Source organism: Myotis davidii, unplaced genomic scaffold (assembly GCF_000327345.1).
Source record: "Myotis davidii unplaced genomic scaffold, ASM32734v1 scaffold762, whole genome shotgun sequence".
Lineage (NCBI taxonomy): Eukaryota > Metazoa > Chordata > Mammalia > Chiroptera > Vespertilionidae > Myotis > Myotis davidii.
In genome coordinates, this window is record NW_006293699.1 from 1,144,978 (window position 1) to 1,163,583 (window position 18,606).

Here is an 18,606-nt window from a genome sequence, read left to right on the forward strand (position 1 = left end):
CCGCAGGCGGGGAACACTGGAGTCCTCCGTCACTGAAGCAAGCAAGCCTCATGTTCGCGTCAAGCTGCCTGGCTGCCGGCCGCCATCTTGGCTGGCAGTTAATTTGCATATCACCCTGATTAGCCAATGGGAAGGGTAGCAGACGTATGGCTAATTACCATGTTTCTCTTTTATTAGGTAGGATATCACTGGAAGCTTTAGATGGTTGACAGAAGAGAAAGAGAAGACTCTTACTTTGGGTTTGAAAAGATCACTCTGGCTATTATGTGAAGAACAAGACTAGATTGGGGCTATAGTAAATGCTGTGAGAGCAGTTAGGAAGTTCTTACAGCCCTCCACGTGAGAAGTGGTGATGGCAAGTACTGGAGGGACAGCAGTGAAGGAGGTGACAGTGTTGTAACTAAGGCTATATTGTGAGAGTAAAACCCAGAGGACTTTCCAATGGGCTTCATACAGTAATCGCATGCTGCCTAACAATGCACAAGAGAAATGCGTGCGTAGGCAACATCTTCACTGTGTGAGCTCAAGGAATGCACCTACACCAACCTGGGGGGTGGAGCCTACTACCGTAACTGTATGTGCACACTTTCATTCGACCGACGGCACAGTAGGTGTGTTCATATCATGTCACCCCAACATGCGAGTAATTGTTGCACTACAACGTTATGATGGCCCTGACATCACTGAACATTAGGAATTTTTCAGCTAGCGTATAATATTATGAGACCACTGTTGTATGTGCCATGTGTCATTGTCAAAAACACTGTTATGTGGCCCATGATTGTATTTTTATTTCTTAAGATTTTTTAATTGATTTTTAGAAGGAGGAAGGGAGGGGGGAGAGATTTGAGGAGAGAGATCAATGTAAGAGCAGAACATCAATCCAGTCCAGCCAGTGTGCTCAGTGGTTAAGCATGGACCCATGCATCAAGAGGTCACCTGTTAGATTCCTAGTCAGGGCACATGCCTGGGTTGCAGGCTTGATCCCCAGCAGGGTACATGCAGGAAACAGCCAAAAGATGTTGATGTTTCTCATCAATGTTTCTATTTCTCTCTCCCTCTCCCTTCCTCACTCTCTAAAATCAATAAAAACAAATAAAAATTAAAAAAACACACGATCTGGCTACGTCCTGCACTCCCCCTACCAGGGATCAAACTCACAACCCAGGAATATGCCCTGACTGGGAATCAAACCAGCCCCCTCTTGGTGCAGGGGACAATGCTCAACCAACTGAGTCATACCCTGCCATGGCTCCATTATAATCGTTTTTATTTTTCCGTTGATTTTTTTAGAGAGAGTAGAAGGGCCGAAACTGGTTTGGCTCAGTGGATAGAGCATCGGCCGGCGGACTGAAGGGTCCCAGGTTCGATTCCGGTCAAGGGCATGTACCTGGGTTGCGGGCACATCCCCAGTGGGAGATGTGCAGGAGGCAGCTGATCAATGTTTCTCTCTCATCGATGTTTCTAACTCTCTTTGGTTGCCTCTTGCACGCACCCCAACCAGGGCTAGGGATCAAACACAACCCTTCGGTCCCTAGGCTGACACTCTAATCATGGAGCCATGCCCTGGCTGGTTTTGCTCCGTGGATAGAGCATCAGCCTGCAGACTGAAGGGTCCCGGGTTTGATTCCAGACAAGGGCACATGTCTGGTTTGTGGGTTCGGTCCCCAGTAGAGGGCATGCAGGACCCTCTCTGAAATCAATAAAAAATGTTTAATCATGGGGCCATCATAATCTTATGGGACCACTGTTGTTATGTGCTGTCTGTCATTGACCAAAACACTGTTATGTGGCCCATGACTATATGTTTAGCCTGAATAACACATGATGTCATTTACTGAGGTGGAAACACTGAGAGAGAAGGTTTTGGGATGATAATAAATAGTTCCACAGAGGACACATTAACTTTGAGATCTTCTTTACACATATTAAAGATGGTAAGACCCTGGACGGTTTGGCTCAGCGGATAGAGCGTTGGCCTGCGGACTGAAGGTTCCCAAGTTCGATTCCGGTCAAGAGCACATGCCTAAGTTTGTGGGCTTGATCCCCAGTGGGGGACATGCAGGAGGCAGTGGGTCAGTGATTCTCTCTCTCATCATTGATGTGTGCCTCTCTCCCTCTCCCTTCCTCTCTCTGAATTCAATAAAAAAAAAATTTTTTAGGAGAGATAAAAAGGAAGCTAAAGATATAGGTTGTGTTCGAAGCAAGAAAAGAGATGATAATATAATTTTTAGAGTCACCAGCAAATAGATAATATTTAAAGTAACTAAAATGAATGAGACCGCCTAATGTATGGGAGAATGAGCAAAACAGAGTGAAGAGAGACCAGAGAGGAAGGAAGAAGGTAAGAGGATGTGGTATCCTGAAAGTCTTGGGGTGTGTGGGTTTTGGTGGGTGTTTTTTTATTGTTTTCAAAGAGGAAGGGAGAGGGAGAGATAGAAACATCAAGATGAGAGAAAGCATCATTGATCAGCTGCCTCCTACATGCTCCCTACTTGGGATCGAGCCCAAAACTCTGGCATGTGCCCTGACTGGAAATCTAACCGAGACCTCCTGGTTCATGGGTCAATGCTCAACCACTGTGCTCAACCACTGTACCACACTAGCCAGGCCTGAAAGTCTTTTTTTTTTTTAAAGGTCCAATACTGAAGGTGATTAGCTGCAGGAAACAGTACTGTGTAGTGAAGGTGAGCATGGCAATATGACATCCTTGGTGACATTGACAAAAACAATGTCAGCAGAGTAGGAGGAAGAAAACCTGACAGAAGTAGGTTCATGAGAAAATGGTCAAAAATAAGTTGCAGCAATGTTTACTATAAAAAATGAGCAAAGAAGCAATATAGAAACTGAAAAGGGATATTTGATCAAGGGAAATTATTTGTGCTCAAATGCTCATGGTAATGACCCACCGGGAGAAGAATTCATGATGCCAAGGAAAACTGAAGGTCCGTAACAAATGCAAGGGGACAGACTCGAGGACACAAGTGTAAGATCAGCCTTACTTCATCCCATTCTGGCAACAGGGACGGTGGAATGTATAGGTAGAGATGCAAGCAGGAAAGACTTGACAGGAGTGAATGTGGAATTTCTTTCCTGGTTGCTTCTATTTTTTTCCATTGAAGTAATAAGCAAGATGATGGACTGAAGAATGAAAACAATGGGAGGACATATTAGGAGGTTGAAGAAGAGCGAAGGTGGTTCAAGAATCATCACTGATAACAGGAGAAAGAATGTCTAAGTAAAAGCGGGATGAGTGGAGGGCAGCAATCATGACCTTCTTGTGATTTGAGGTCATAAATTTAAAATGAAACTAGTTGGCAAGTTTATGGTGTTTTCCTGTCAAAAAATGCAGAATGTGGGTTTTGTTATGAAGGCAAAGCAGTGGGAGAATGGCAAAGGAATTGAGGGTACGTAAGAGAATGACTACAGGGATAGGTCAGAGAATCTGACCTGGAAAAGGATGGTAACAAACCGTGTTGGTAAGATGACCGGATTGGAGGACTCGACATGGCTGGTGTGGACATTAGGAGACAGTGAGCTGGGAAAAGAAGAGGCAGTAAGTATTTACAGGGAACAATTGTTGAAAGTGAGATTTTGGAAGTGAAACAGTAAGTGATACAATGACAAAGGCAAAAGCATGACCATAAGAAGAAGTGGCTGGGATGGGCTGGAGAATAAGATTTTTTTTAGGGCAGAGGTTCTCAACCTGTGGGTCGCGATCCCTTTGGGGGTCGAACGACCCTTTCACAGGGGTCGCCTAAGACCATCAGAAAACACATATATAATTACTTATTGTTTTTGTGATTAATCACTATGCTTTAATTATGTTCAATTTGTAACAATGAAATTGGGGGTCACCACAATATGAGGAATGTATTAAGGGGTCGCAGCCTTAGGAAAGTTGAGAACCACTGTTTTATGGCATCAAGGAGCTAAGGGTCTGGGTATTGAATAGATTATAAAAATTGGCAACAGGAGCCCTGGCCAGCGGGCTCAGTTAGTTGGGCATTGCCCCGAGCACTGAAAGGTTGCCAGTTTGATTCTGGGTGAAGGCACATGCCCAGTTTGCAGACTCAACCCCCAGAAGGGCAGCTGTCCATGTTTCTCTCTCATTGATGTTTCTATCTCTCTCTCCATCTCCCTTTCTCTCTCTCTGAAATCAATAAAAACATATGTTTTTAAATTGGCAATGGGATCCCCAGCTCGTTTGGCTTAGTGGATAGAGCGTCGGCCTGCAGACTGAAAGGTCCCGGGTTCGATTCTGGTCAAGGGCACCTGCATGGGTTGTGAGTTCTATCCCCAGTGTGGGGCTTGTAGGAGGCAGCTGATCAAGGATTATCTCTCATCACTGATGTTTCTATATCTCTCTTCCTCTCTGAAATCAATAAAAAATTAAATAAAAATTAAAAAATTCAATAAAATTGGCAATGGGAAAAGCGGAGGAGAGTAGGAAGGCAGGTGCTCAAGTGTCAGAGAATGCGGGCGAGGTCTCAGAAGGCTGCTAATCAGTGCAACCCGAGGGACTTGTGGGCCATTCTGAAATGTCACTTAGAACTTTGAAGATTTTCACCTATGAAATAACTGTATACAGTACAGAAAAAATTAAATTAAGGGGGAAAAGTCATACAAAAAATAACTGGAAAACTTATATAAATCCAAGTTTAAAGTAATATGGTGATAAATGTCCACCAAAAAGTGAAATGCAGAATTCTGATCATCCAAGCTTCCCTTCTGTCACTCTACCTGACCAGAGCCTGCTGGAAAAAGAGATGAGACTTGCAGAATATTTGAAAGCTTTCCAAGAATTGTAACTATATAATAGCAACACATTTGACACCAAAAATATTGTATGGAAAATTATAATTTAAAAGACATAGCACTTTTTAACTTTTCTCTAAACACTGCATGACATTTTATAAGCATCAAGAAGGCATTCAATTTCAGAGAAAAAGCCTGACACTGTATCTAAATTCTATTCAACGGCTGCTAAAAACATTGCCAGTGAGAGACCATCTCACACAAACATCCTCTGAATAAAGCATGGGACCTCATCCCTTTGACAACTTATAAAACCACCAACCTTGTGTAAATTTTGGAAACTGCAAAGCTACTCTATTCTACCTTTTGCAGACACCTAACAGTCCAGCAGACAGACTAGAATACATTTGGTCTCTTGTAACCTAGCACTGCACAGTATTACTATGGAACTTTTACTCTCCCCACCACACACAATCATACAATCAGCTTTAAACACACACTACAGGTTCATAACCCAGAAATATACTATGAGCTGTCATCCTAGTGGCCTAGACTTACTCTTTATTCCAGTTTTAATTTCCTTTAATAAAACATTTCTCTACAGATATTAAATAATTTCTACTAAATCAGGACTGTACTTCTCAAATTATTTCAGTACAGAAAATTTCAGAAATCAGTATACAAACAAATGCTAATTGTGCAAATTATTTACATGCATTTTCATTAAGTTCCAATACCTGTTTCCACAATATTTTCTGTTTCTGCTGTCTCCAGACCATCCATGCTGTCTTCATCTTCCACTGTAGTTTTTCCTCTACTTCGAGGCCTACAAAGAAATAAATATATATGTATAGTTAAATATTAAATTTTAAGGCTTAGAATTAAACTCAATGTAAAGCACCAATTGTAGGTACACAAAATAAACATTTCTAACATTTTACTATATTAAATAGTAATATAATACTTTACAGTCATTTCCCCCTCAAATCCTGATGTGCCTTTCACCTGCATGTGAGGACAGGCCCTGATTACTAAGTTTGTGCCATCATAACTCACTTTCTCAATTACTCTGCATTTTAGGCTTTGTTCCTGGTTTAGCTAATCTTCTGATGCTGCCCTCTGTCTACAGTCTTGGTCTTTGATCACCCAATGCAGTGGTTCTCAACCTTCCTAATGCCGCAACCCTGTAATACAGTTCCTCATGTTGTGGTGACCCCCAACCATAAAATTATTTTCGTGGCTACTTCATAACTGTAATTTTGCTACTGTAAACAATATGTAATTACTATATATGTGTTTTCCGATGGTCTTAGGCGACCCCTGTGCAAGGGTCGTTCGACCCCCAAAGGGGTCGCGACCCACAGGTTAAGAACTGCTGACCTAATGGGTTCCTTTCAAAGTTCATACACCAGGTTATACCACTATATCTAATATTAAGGAGTGAAGCCCAGACAGGTGTATTTTTTTTTAAATATATTTTATTGATTTCTTACAGAGAGGAAGGGAGAGAGATAGAGAGTTAGAAACATCGATGAGAGAGAACACATCGATCAGCTGCCTCCTGCACATCTCCTACTGGGGATGTGCCCGCAACCCAGGTACATGCCCTTGACCGGAATCGAACCCGGGACCCCCCAGTCCGCAGGCCGACGCTCTATCCACTGAGCCAAACCGGTTTCGGCAGACAGGTGTATTTTTAAGAAAGCAATACACACCCTGTCAACCACTCGAAGAGAAAAACTTCTAAGTAGTAAGCAAGATTTAGTCATATCAACCTTGCAAGTGTGATAAAATTTAACTTATAAACACTTCAGTGAAGTAAACATAAGAGCTGTGGTATCCCAATCGGGTTGCTCAGTGGTTGAGCGTCCACTCATGCACCAAAAGGTTGCTGGTTCGATTCCCAGTCAAGGAACATGCCCAGGTTGTGGGCTTGATCACCAGTGAGAGGTAGAGGTGGTATAGGAGGCAGCTGGTCGATGTTGATGTTTCTCTCTCATGGATGTTTCTCTCTCTCTCTCCTTTCTCCCTCCCACTTCCTCTCTTTTAAAAATCAATAAAAACATTTTTTTAAAGTGTTGTGGTAAAATGGGATTCTTTGACCGAAGCAATTAAAAAAAACTAATGTCTTTAAATTTTTTCATGTCTTGTAAATAAGGGATAGAAATGAGTCAAAAAATTGAAACAAATAAAAAACATGACATTACATATTTTAAAAACTTAGAAACTGGCAAAGCAGTATTCAGATTTCAGCACATTAAATTATTACTTAAAAAGAAAAAATACAAATGAACTCAGTATTTAGTTGAGAAGCATTAAAAGAATTAAAAAATAAGAAATAAAGCATTGATATGGAAAAATAAAGCAAAAGGCTGTTTTAAACAGTAGGAAATCCATTTAAATCTTATTTAGTACACTCAACAATTAAAACAAGTAAAGGAGATATAATAATTTTTAAGTAAGAATTTTTAAGAGCTTGGAGAGGATGCGGAGAAAAAGGAACCCTTCTGCACTGCTGGTGGGAATGCAGACTGGTGCAGCCACTGTGGAGAACAGTATGGAGCTACCTCAGAAGACAAAAAATGGAACTCCCATTTGACCCAGTGATCCCACTATTAGGAATATATCCCAAGAAACCAGAAACGCCAATCAGAAAGGATATAATGCACCCCTATGTTCATAGCAGCACAATTCACCATAGCTAAGATTTGGAAACAGCCTAAGTGCCCATCAGCAGATGAGTGGATTAGAAAACTGTGGTACATATACACAATGGAATACTATGCTGCGGTAAAAAAAAAAAAAAAGGAAAAAAAAATTTTAAGAGCTAAAGTGTTCAAAGTCCCAATGGGTTTTATAAATGAATTATTGCACACTGTCAAAAGGTCATCTCTACCCCAAAAATACAATTAAAAAGAAACACCTGAACCAAAACCCTAATAAATATAGCAAAAAATATATAGATTAAAAGAAGTATTGCCCGAACCAGGGTGGCTCAATTGGTTGAGCATCATCCCATGCACCACATGGTCCCTGGAGTTCGATTCCCCATCGGGCACATACCCGTGTTGTGGGCTCGATTCCCAGTAGGGGGGTGTAGGAGACAATCATAGATATTTCTCTCCCTCTCCATTCCTCTCTCACAAATCAACAAAAACGTATTTTCAAAAACCTAAAAATATGAGTAAATATAATCAAAATACAAGCATGATTTAATATTAGAAATCTGTCAATATAACATACAAAGTCAAACAGCCGAAACAGCATCATTTCAAATTTCATGAGGGGAGGGGAGAAAGAGGCAGAACTAAATATGAGATTTCAAAGACTTAATGTCCATATTAATCTTATAAATTAAAACTAATCTGCCAAAGCCGGTTTGGCTCAGTGGATAGAGCGCCGGCCTGCGGACTGAAAGGTCCCAGGTTCGATTCCGGTCAAGGGCATGTACCTGGGTTGCGGGCACATCCCCAGTAGGAGATGTGCAGGAGGCAGCTGATCGATGTTTCTTTCCCATCGATGTTTCTAACTCTCTATCCCTCTCCCTTCCTATCTGTAAAAAATCAATAAAATATATTTTTAAAAAAAGAAAAAAAAACTAATCTGAGTTCCTAAAATAATACAGGAGACTTCTACTTAAAGTTACATGGAATTAAGAATATTCAAAATTACACTCAAGCCATTAACAAGAAAACCAGAAAAAAATATAAGAAACAGCCATTATCAGACACTGGACAACAGGCAGGGACAGGACTGGAGTCCCTGAACAAAGGTAAATAAACAAGGCGAGCTCTGCTACCACAAAAGCCGTCTGCATGGAGTTAATTTTTTTTAAAATATATTTTATTAATTTTTTACAGAGAGGAAGGGAGAGAGATAGAGAGTTAGAAACATCGATGAGAGAGAAACATCGATCAGCTGCCTCCTGCACATCTCCTACTGGGGACATGCCCACAACCCAGGTACATGCCCTTGACCAGAATCGAACCTGGGACCTTTCAGTCCGCAGGCCGACGCTCTATCCACTGAGCCAAACCGGTTTTGGCTGCAAGGAGTTAATTTAAACTGCACCAGAGAGTGGCACTCGGAGACGGGCAGTTGTGCTGAAAAGGGGAGACAAATCATCAGTCCAGGAGGCTAGAAGAGGTTACAAATTATGGGACAGAACTGCTGTGCTGTGTAGTGGAAAGAGCTCTCCAGAACCCTGCAGGAGGTGACCTGTGAGTTTTTATCTGCATACGCACCTGTATAATTGTGCTGTAAAACCCCATAAGGCTGAACAAGAACGCCTTCAGAAGAAGGACAACTATAGGCGAGTTGCAATACAAGCAAGCCCCAAAGTTCACAGAGTGCTAAGAAAGACCTCATTGACTATGCATTCAGTAGAGACCACAGTGGAACGCATCTTCAGGAGTAGGGCTAACAAATGCTATTCTAGACCTAAAAGAGCTGACGAGTAAGTCTCAACAGAACCAAATGATCCACAACTAACTTCCCTGACAGGCAAGAAAAAAAGTTCAACACTTACGAAAGCATTACAATAAAATCTAGCTGTTAGCAACCACAAAATCACAATATGAGGAATCCAATAAAATTTTACAAAGCAGCAAAAAAAAAAAAAAGTCAGTCATAATCAGAATAAAAATCAAAGAATAGAAACAGAAAACAACAAAAATGATAAAAGGGACAAGACTGGACATTAAACCAGCTATAGCAATATGCCTCATATGCTCAAGAATGTAATAGAAAATGAATATGAGAGAAATAGAAGATATTAAATATAAACAAAATGGAAGTCATAGAGGTACATTAAAAGATAACCTCAGCATTGGCCAGTGTTGCTAGATGGTTAGAGCATCAGCCCTCACACCTAAGGGTCTCAGATTCAATTCCCAGTCAAGGGCACATACCTGGGCTTCGGGTTCGCTCCCTCCCAGCAGGAGGCAATCAATTGATGTCTCTCTTACATCAATATTTTTTCTCTCCCTCTATCTAACTTTCTCCCCCTCTCTTCCTCTTTTCCTACCTTCCACTCAACAACAAAAAGATAACATCTAATAAAAAATTCACTTTGAAAGATTAACATCTGATTAGAAATAGCAAAACAAAGGTAACTGACCTTAAAGACATAGCAAAAAAAAAAAAAAAAATCTATCCAAAATTAAAGGACAAGTGAAAAAGGACAAACAGCTACAGGTGGCTTTACTGATAAATTCTATTAAACATTTAAGAAATAATACTAATCCTATACTATCTTCAGGATGTACTGGAGGAAGGAATACATCCTAACTCATTCTATGAAGTAGGCATTACGCTGACAGCAAAATCAAAGACATAACAACATCCATCATGAACAAAAATCCTGTTTCACAGAATTTTAAAAAGGGCATTCTACCACCCATTTTCCCTGATATTAAAATTATCATGCCAAATCAAACTAAGAAAAATGTAAGAAAAAAATTACAGCCTGTCTTTTCACTAAAAACATACAAAAAATCTCAAGCAAGGGGCTCCAGTTCTATATATGATTTAGAAATATGCCACTCACTGAATGCAAATGTAAAACATGAAAATAATATATGGAACAACTATTTTGAGTTTCCTTAACCAGTTAACTATCATGCATCCAAAACGCAAACCATCTCCACACGCCACAATATTTTGAATTTAATTAAAAAAATCAATTTGCAATGAATATTATAAAAATAAATATATTCCAATTCGGATGTTCTTAAATGTTTTCAGCTGAAAATTCTCACAAAAAATAATTTTAAAGTTGGTCAAGGCTGCCACTTAGGGAAAACATTTTTTTTATAGGCGCACGTGGCATGTGGGGAAGGTCCACTGCTTGCATCTACAGATGCTTATGGCGTACAATGGGTTAAAAATACATAACACGCCCAGCCGGTGTGGGTCAGTGGTTGAGTGTCGACCTATGAACCATGAGATCACGGTTCAATTCCCGGCAGAACATATGCCCAGGTTGCAGCTCAATCCCCAGTAGGGAGCATGCAGGAAGCAGTCATTCAATGATTCTCTCTCACCATTGATGTTTCTATATCTCTCCCTCTCTGAAATCAATAAAAATATATTTTAGAAAGGAAAAAAAAATCCTAACAGCAGGTTGATCGGGAACAAACACCAAAATGCAAAGTATTGCCAAAATGTCACCGACTTCACTGTTTTACCTCTCCAGTATCCCCTGTACTGAATGAACTCAATGCAGTTTGAAACCTAGAAGAGCGTGGAGTGGAGGTGTGAGCGCCTGAGCTGATCTGCAACCTGTCCATGGTGGGCCTGACCCTAATCAGTACAACAAGACTTTCCGAAGTGAACTAACAGATGTCCATCCAGCAAGGTCCCAGGGTGACTGCTTGGCGCTGCACACACAGTAGAGGCAGACAGCATCTGTCACATGCCCATGAGACAAGTGATCGTTTTCTCGTTGGCTTCTTTGGACATAACACTCTCCTAAAACTTCTCCCATATTTTTCCTTCTGCTGGTTCCGCTTCCTCTTTGTTGACCTCTAAATGGTAGAGTGCCCAGGGCTTGGGCACAAAGCCTCCCTCCACACACAAAGGCTCATTCCCTGGGCAATCTCACCCAGTCTCTTGACATTTATACTGTTATTGACCCAAATTCCTCCACTCCCTACCTGTCTACTGGTAACTCATATTTAACTGTCTACCCAACAGCTCCATTTGGATTCAAACAAGCATTTCAAAGTTAACATGTCAAAAACCAAATCTGATTCCACACTTGCTCTTTCTCCAGTGTTTCCTATCTCAGTAAAGAGTGACACCAATCACCCAAGTAGCTCGGCTTCATAATTTTCGATTCCTCTCTCTCATGCCTCATATATCACATCAGCAAATCCTGTCAGCTCTACCTTCAAGACATGTTCCGGTTACACTGTGTTACACTGTCAACAGCCTAATGTCACCATAGGTTTTTGTTACTATTACAACTGGGAATTATGTAACTCACCTTTACTGAGTATTTAGTATGTAAGAGACACTCGTATTACTATCTCTATTTACATTTGAAAAAGTGAAGCTCAGAGAAGATAATGGCTATGCCCAAATTTAATGGCTCTAGCTCCATAGCAATGCATTCTTAACCACTGATGATACTGCAATTAGTGGCCTCCGTTTCCACTCTCACTGGCCTATAGGCTCTCCGAACAATTATTAATGATAATTTAAAACCTTAAATTAAATCAGGTCACTTGTCCTTCCTCTCAGTGGCTACTCATCACACCTAGAAAAAATCCTCCACGGCCTACGTGATGTGGCTGTCCGGGTTCCCTCCGAGGTCATGTATGAGCACACTCCTCCTTCCACACCACGGCCCTGCTGTACTGCCCTTTCATAAACACACCGAAGATGTTCCCCTTTAAAGACTTTGCATAGTTACCTATTGTTTTATCAATCTGTCTCTTCAACTGGAATGAAATGTCCATGAGTGTCAGAACTCTGTTCTATTCAATACCACACTTCCAATGCCTAACAGTACCAGCCGTATCACAAGCACTCAAAACAGGCTTTGCTGAATGAACACAACAGTTCTACAACTCGGAAGGAAAATATACATTTAATAACAAGAATTGAGATAGCTACCTAACCATTCTAAAGATGCAAATTATAGCCCGGCTGGTGTGGCTCAAAGGTTGGGTGTTGACCCAGGAACCAAGAGGTCACCAGTTGGATTTTTAGTCAGGGCACATGTCTGGGTTGCAGATTTGATCTCCAGTAGGGGGTGTGCAGGAGGCAGTTTCCCTCTCATTGATGTTTCATTCTTTCTATCCCTCTCCCTTCCTCTCTCTATAAAATTCAATAAAAACATATTTTAAAATATAAAATAAAATAAAGATGCAAATATAATTCTGCTAGACACTGAGCAGAAAAATAAAATTTCATATGGGGTCTAACTTTGTTTGTTTATTTATTTAATCCTCACCTAAGGATATGTTTATTGATTTAGAGAGAGAGAAAGGGGGTGGGGAGAGAAAGATCAATGTGAGAGAGAAACATGGATCAGTTGCCTCCCATAAGCATCCTGACCAGGGATCAAACCTGCAACCTTTTTGGTATACAGGCCAATGTTCCAAATAAGCCACCTGGCCAAGGACTGGGGTCAAACTTTAAAAGTAAGCCATGTAACCTAATACTAAATGTTTGTCATTAAGGTAAAGAAAGAAAAAATAAGAACTTTTAATACCACAAGGGAACAGACAAAACTGTCATCATTGGCAAATAACACCACCAACATCTATTAGAAAACACAGGTTAATTAACTGAAAAGTGAAGAGTTCTCGAAGATTGTCAGATCTACATGGTAATAAAAACATCAACAACTTTCCTGTACTTCATGCTGTACAAACAGCAGCGATAATCATTTCAAATGCAATGAAACAATCAAGTTACTAGGAATCACTTCAATGAAAAATATAATAAACCTATTCATGAACATAAAGGAAAAAAAACAACAGAGAAAACCTAATATAAAAAGGAACAAAGGATTCAAATAATCCATGTGTAGACAAAAATTATTCAACCTAGAAATATGACAAAGTGTTCAACTTCACCAAGTAATCAGGGAATTCAAACAGTGAGATGGGAAATAAAAATTCTGATACTACCCAGGGACAGTGGGAACACAGAAGAGACAAAGACTCACACATAACAGCTGCAGGGGTGTGAATACTGTGCAGTGGTCGGTAAACTGCAGCTCGCGAGCCACATGCGGCTCTTTGGCCCCTTGAGTGTGGCTCTTGCACAAAATACCATGTGCGGGTGCGGGTGCGGGTGCGTATGTACAGAGCAATTGAAACTTCGTGGCCCATGCATACAAGTTGGTATTTTGTGGAAGAGCCACACTCAAGGGGCCAAAGAGCCACATGTGGCTCATGAGCCGCAGTTTGCTGACCACTGGTATAGTGTATACTGGAAGGCAATTTAGCAATACATATCAAATATAAGATATTCACATCATTTGCTCTGTCAGTTTCATGTCTAGAACTCTACCCAACTTCACGTGCATAAATATCTAGATAATATATATATGAGGACATTCACTATAGAACGAACAACATAAAAGCTGGTTGAGGGGATACTGAAAGTATGTGCTAGGCCCTGACCGGTTTGGCTCAGTGGATAGAGCATCGGCCTGCGGACTGCAAGGTCTCAGGTTCGATTCCGGTCAAGGGCACGTACCTGGGTTGCGGGCACATCCCCAGTAGGGAGTGTGCAGGAGGCAGCTGATCGATGTTTCTCTCTCATCGATGTTTCTAGCTCTCTATCCCTCTCCCTTCCTCTCTGTAAAAAAGTCAATAAAATATATTAAAAAAAAAAAAGTATGCACTAACAATTTTAGAATTTTCAGTCTCTGACCACTACAAACAATAAGGAAGCCCTATTTGTACTAATAAAGACAGACCTCTAAGACATCGTTTAATGAGAAAAAGTGCGTTACAGAATATACATGATTCCATGAAAGTTTTGTAAGTGTACATGCATGTATAAATAAGCATTTGTGCTTTATAACCATGTGTGTTTACACACCAAAAACACACAGCAAAACAGAATGACAGGCACTAAACTGGTAACAGTGCTCTCCTCTGGAGGCATGAAGGAAAACCGAGGGCCAAGGAAGGGCCTTTAGACACCTGGTGAGTTCTTTATAAAGAGCATACATTCATCTATAATTTATAGTGGGGGAAGGGTTAAAAGATGTTTTTCCTTGGGCAACATTGGGAGAGCGCTTTATCTTTTATGCTCTAGTAGTTTAGGAATTATTTCTAATCCCACTCTATATAACAAACCTTCCAAAATAATGTATCTCACGACAGTCCTTAGGAGTCATATGCAAAAATAAAGGAATAGTTTATGGTGTTTGGGGTTTGTTTATAATAATAGTTAGAAATGCCTCTGTGATTAAAGCCTTTGGCCTGATTTTCAACCTGTGATACTTGTAACCATTAGGAGACCACATAATACCAAACCACCAGAAAACTGAAAAATTGTGCCAATCATTCAGATTATTAAAAAAAGAAAATCTCTGTGACTATTTTGTTCAATAATTTGACATCTATCTTGTGTATGAACATATGTATATAAAATACATACCTACACAACAAAAATTAAGTCACTCATTACTGTTCTATGGTCAGAATATAACTTGCCCTTTAACCCACCTAAAATATGTCACTTACTGAATAATATTAAATAATTTTTCTTAAAAGTATTACTAATACAGTAGTGTTTTTTAAAGAGAAAAAAACAACCATATTCTCAATAGAAAAACAAAGAATAAATAATATGACCAGCAATTTTAAAAAATGAAATGGACTTCAAACACAAAATATTCAACCTCACTAACAATTTTAGAAATGGAAATTAAAGCAAAGAGATATCATTTTACAAATCAAAAGAGCAAAGGGTGATAATGCCCTCATCTGGACATGTTATAGGAAAATATGCTAGAGTATGAATGTAAATTGGACAACCAAACAGACAATATCCTAAATACAGAGCATATAGAATGCAGCTCTTATTTAGTCTCTTGTGTCAAAAGGTTTTAGAGGAAAATCATCCGGTATTATAAAGACTGAAATGTCATGCAAGTAATTGTCAGGGTAAATCTGTGTAGCAATAGGATATTATAGGCAAAAAAAAGGGAAAACATTAAGAGTTTGCAATACATAGCTAATAATCATCACAGCAACTCAAAATGGGCATAATAATTAAATGACATCGTCCCTCTACATTGTAAGTACAGTCGGATACATTTACAGCTGATAATTACATACAGAGTGTCAACAGGTATGACTGTTTAGCTAAATTTAGGTTTTACAAAGACTTGAACATTTGGAGTGAGGAGGAATTACATATCATAATTACCATAAATAAAACTTCCTAATAAATACCTAAAGACACTGTTTTTATTGTTTATCTTTACCACTCTGCAACTGAAGAATTTACAGTAGTATACAGAAACTATCTATATAAAAGCCTAAGCAACTATCGCAACCAAACGGACAACCGAACAGGCTGCGTGGGGCAACCCGGCTGGCAGGGGGGTCAGTTAGGGGCGACCAGATCAGCAGGGGCGGGGGGGCAGTGAGGGGCAATCAGGCCAGCAGGCAGAGGTGGTTAGGGGCGATCCGGCAGGCAGGGGGCAGTTAGGGGCAATCACGCAGGCAGGCAGGTGAGCGGTTAGGAGCCAGCAGTCCAGGATTGTGAGAGGGATGTCTGGGATTAGAGAGGGTGCAGGCTGGGCTGAGGGACACCCTCCTCCATGCACAAAGTTCGCGCACTGGGCCACTAGTTTTCAATAATAGACAGTTGTGAAGCTTGAGCATTTGTTAAGAATGACAGTTCAAAAAACAGAAATACAAAGCACAAGGAAGAGCTCCATGCAGAGATCAATTTTTCAGAAGGGCCTTGAATTAAAAAATTCCAAACTAAACTCACATCCATTTTGTTTACCTGAAATTTTTTAAGTAAGACTTCTTGCAGGGAGGGGTACATGGGAACTGTACTTTCTGTGCACTTCTATAAACCTAAAACTATCCTTAAAAATTAAATCTATTTTTTTAAATGTATTGAGCCATTTTTTAAAAACTCCTTGTGGTCTAATAAACTATTTCCAAAATAACTTTTTGTGGTGAAATATAGAAGAACAGGATAAACAAAAGCACAAAAATCAATGCAGGAAAAGGACATTTTTTACAAAGGATCAAGAATCAAAACTGCACCAAATTTCTCAGCTGAAAATTGAAAGTAGAAAACAAACATGGAGGGGAGGAAAGGATTTAACAAATAATGAGTATAAAATAAAATGATAGAAATATCTCCAGCCTGGTTGGTGTGGCTCAGTGGTTGAGCATCAACCTATGAATCAGGAGGTGATAGTTCGACTCCCGGTCAGGGTACATGCCAGGTTGCAGGCTCGATCCCCAGTGTGGGGCATGCAAGAAGCAGGTGATCAATGATAACCTCTCATCATTGATGTTTCTATCTCTCTCTCCCTCTCTGAAGTCAATAAAAATATATTTAAAAATAAGAAATATCTCCAAACACATCAATAGTTATAAATTATCAATAAGCAATGATTATAAAACATGTAAAGTCCTCAGCAGAAAAACAAAAATTACCAGACTAGATCTGTCGACAAAACAGTTTTAAACTATGAAGAGACATCTAAGCATAAAGGCAAAATATAGTGGAATATAAAGTTAGAGAAAAAAAGGTTTAAAAGGTGTTCAATCTGCCCAGCCGGTGTGGCTCTATGGCTGAGCGTCATTGACCTATGAACCAGAAAGTCATGGGTTCAATTCCCGGTCAGGGTACAAGCAGGGGTTGCAAGCTCAATCCCCAGTAGTGGGTGTGCAAGAAGCAGTTGATCAATGATTCTCTCTCATCATTGATCTCTCTCTCTCTCTCTCTCTCTCTCTCTCCCCCCCTTCCTCTCTGAAATCAATAAAAATATATTTTGTTATGGTAAGTATTCAATCTCAGAAACCATCAGAAAAATGATATCTACAACAATATTAAGATATTTCTCACCTACTATATTGGGAATGTTTTAAATCTGATCGTAAATCTGGTGTAAAAAACAACAACAAGCAAAAAAACTACAGCAACAGGGACTTCTCAACTTTTACTAAAGGAAGCATGCATTGGTGCCATCGTTTAGAAAAACACTCAGCATTACCCAGTAAAGTTGACATGTACATACCTTAAATGCATGGCATGGTTTTAACCATAACTGAGAGTAAGAGATTTTAAATTATGACCAAGCACATATATAAAATTCCATATAAAAGTAAAACTATCTTTCAAAGTGGGGGGCAAATTTGTGAAAAATAAAACTGAGGTTTTTGTACCAGCAAAAGATGCCAACCAGTTAACTCTAAAGATTCAGGAAGGAACTTTCCATAAGGAAAATCTGAGACCTAAGAGGGAATGGACAAACATGGACTAACAATAATGTCTGATTTCGGGGGCTCCCAAAGGACTGAGACAATGTACAACAAGAGCATGTGAGGCAGGAGGCAGGGTAGTCCTAAGGGAAGCATTTGACATGGTTATCATTCAGAGTAAAATGAATTACTGATTCATGTTCCGTTTTAGATATATATTTATGCTAATATTTCTAGAGTAGACACAAAAACAATGCAGATAGAATGGGTAACTACCAAAGGGGAAGCATGGAATAAAAAAATAAATTTCAATCCAGAAGTGAAAATGAATACACAGCAGTTATGTATATGAACAGAGATGAATCCCACCAAAGGAGAAAAGCAAGTTGCAGAAGACTGTATACTAACCACATATACAATATACCTGGTATTATTCCACTAAGACAAAGTTTAAAAGCAGGCAAACTAAGCTTAACTTATGTAAGAATACATATAGACATGGTTTTTAAAAACTATAAGGACCAAGAAAATGTTAAACACAAACTTCAGTGTGATTACTCTGGATGGGAAGTCGGGGTGTGACCAAGGAGAGGCATTTAGGGGACTTCAAAAAATATTGGGTAACATTATATTCTTAAACTACAAGGGAGGTAACACAAGTGCTTGTTATTTTTTAAACTAAACTATATATAATCCTATCTAATAATAGACAAACATGGTAATTAACCATACTTCCGACATGCTTCCCATCGGCTAATCAGGGTGATATGCAAAATAACTGCCAACCAAGATGGCAGCCAGCAGCAGGGCAAATGAAGCGAACATGAGGCTTGGTTTCCCCGGCGATGGAGGAAGCCAAGTTTCCCGCCTGCCCTGGCTGGCTGTGGCCTCCGCTCAAGGCCACAAAGTTTCAATTATAGGA

The 18,606-nt window shown here is 39.8% G+C and overlaps 1 protein-coding gene and 1 long non-coding RNA gene across 3 annotated transcripts in view; one reads left to right on the forward strand and one right to left on the reverse strand.

The window, feature by feature from the left end:
- Nucleotides 1-8,033, forward strand: part of LOC107183684 — a 12,741-nt gene extending 4,708 nt beyond the window's left edge. The window contains exon 3 of the long non-coding RNA XR_001514477.1: nt 7,798-8,033. This is a non-coding gene — a long non-coding RNA (uncharacterized LOC107183684). The remainder of the gene's footprint in view (nt 1-7,797) is intronic.
- KMT2C (lysine (K)-specific methyltransferase 2C) overlaps nt 1-18,606 on the reverse strand; it is a 270,221-nt gene that overhangs the window by 173,458 nt on the left and 78,157 nt on the right. For both annotated transcript variants that reach the window (XM_015566229.1, XM_015566230.1), the window contains exon 3: nt 5,496-5,584. In XM_015566229.1, coding sequence (XP_015421715.1) covers nt 5,496-5,541 — 46 coding nt within the window. In that variant the 5' untranslated portion in view covers nt 5,542-5,584. The remainder of the gene's footprint in view (nt 1-5,495; nt 5,585-18,606) is intronic.